The following is a 1,550-nucleotide window of genomic DNA, read 5'->3' as shown; positions in this document are numbered from 1 at the left end:
GAGACCCATGTACACAATGAACTTCATCATATTGTGGAAGTCAGTAATTAGTATACCTTGGGAAATCTTCCAAGTACCTACCATTAACACGTTTTCTGAAGAGGTTTGATAGAGTGACTTCTAACAACGGAGATTTTATGGCCCCCCGAAATCAAATGGAGAACAGAATAACGAGAAAGCCACCCCCGTTCCGAGAACGAATCTCATCTGTTTAGAATAATGTTAGCCCGATGCGGGAAAGGAATGAACTTTCAAGCTAATTAGGCTTTTAGAACAAGAACTTTTTTGTCCCTTTACAAAGGTTGGTCTATTTTCAAACGCCAAATAAGGTACCTACCTATCTAAGAATAGGTAATATTTGACCTACCTACCTAAGTATTATATATTATTAATATTCTCTGGATGTGGGGGTACATCTCAACAAAAATAGACAGGACATTTTATTATAGTTAAAATAAGAAAGTGGAAAAAAGGAAATTGCTTCTTTTTTTTGTCTCTACTACCTATTATTGTTTGTTATATGTTTGTTCTGTCTTATTGAAAAATGAAGTTAATTATCATTTTGAAAAAAAAAAGGTCGTTGCCGACTGGTATATAAAATTTTCAAATTTTTAGACTCGTGTGGTCTGTCCTCTAGAATGCCCATCTCGTAATATGTTCCTCATCAGATGGGCAATAAGAGACTCAATACTTCACATTTAGCATTTACATTCTAGGTTACCACGAGAACACCAGAAAGTGATCACTTGAAATATTTTCTATCACAAAACGAGTGAAATTTTTGTCACTGGTAGGGACCAAACCCGGTACCTACTGAATGGCCAGCAAGCCCGTTATCACTCAGTAAACTATGCTCTCCAACGGTTTTGACCAATTTTTGATGAAATTTGCCACAAAAAGGACATATTCTCATTAGATATTTTGACTCTAACCTGTCCTTAAGGAGCTCCTTAGAGGTGTGATACTCACCTACCATAGGGGCAGTCTTGGGCTTGACATATTTGGCCACAAACTGGTGCAGGCGTTTATCTGCTTCCTCAATGCTCACCGAACTAGCGCGCACTCTATCCGTGAGTCCGGAAGCATTGTGATGTTCCACGCACCACTCGTTCATATTCTGCAGAACTTCCTGCGATTGAAAACGGGGAAGTAAAAGAGAATTCAATGGAGCAGTTGCATTTGGGTAAAAGTTATTAATAAAAGGTCGATCCACCATCGCGGTCAAGTATGTGTGGACACAGCCTAAATGTTAGCCCCTTATGTTGTCCAATGTTGTTATACCTCCTTTTCATTGTATCCTACTGTAAATGTTCTGTTACCAAATAAAGAGTGTTTGTCTAAATTGAAAACTACCAAGGTGAAGAACCTTTGTCACCAAGTTTTATGAGCTTAATGGATAGAAAGACATATGAATTTTGAACTGAAAAATTATCTGAAAAAGAGAACATTTTAATTTGACAAATGCAATGAAAAACTGGATGGAGAAAAAGCTGATATCGATTTTTTTTTTTTTTTTTTTTTTTTTTTTTTTCCAGGGGGTTTGAAAAACC

General features: G+C 36.8%; 1 protein-coding gene across 1 annotated transcript; it reads right to left on the bottom strand.

Moving 5' to 3' along the window:
- Positions 1–593: 593 nt before the first annotated feature.
- On the bottom strand, positions 594–1,482 carry LOC113471323 (oligoribonuclease-like). The gene has a single exon (XM_026830398.1). The coding sequence runs from the start codon at positions 1,214–1,216 to the stop codon at positions 785–787; it is 432 nt and encodes a 143-aa protein (XP_026686199.1). The 5' UTR covers positions 1,217–1,482; the 3' UTR covers positions 594–784.
- Between the last annotated feature and the right edge of the window lie 68 nt (positions 1,483–1,550).

This window comes from Diaphorina citri, unplaced genomic scaffold, assembly GCF_000475195.1.
Source record: "Diaphorina citri unplaced genomic scaffold, Diaci psyllid genome assembly version 1.1 scaffold2296, whole genome shotgun sequence".
NCBI classification, from domain to species: domain Eukaryota; kingdom Metazoa; phylum Arthropoda; class Insecta; order Hemiptera; family Psyllidae; genus Diaphorina; species Diaphorina citri.
This window is presented reverse-complemented; position numbering and strand designations above follow the sequence as displayed.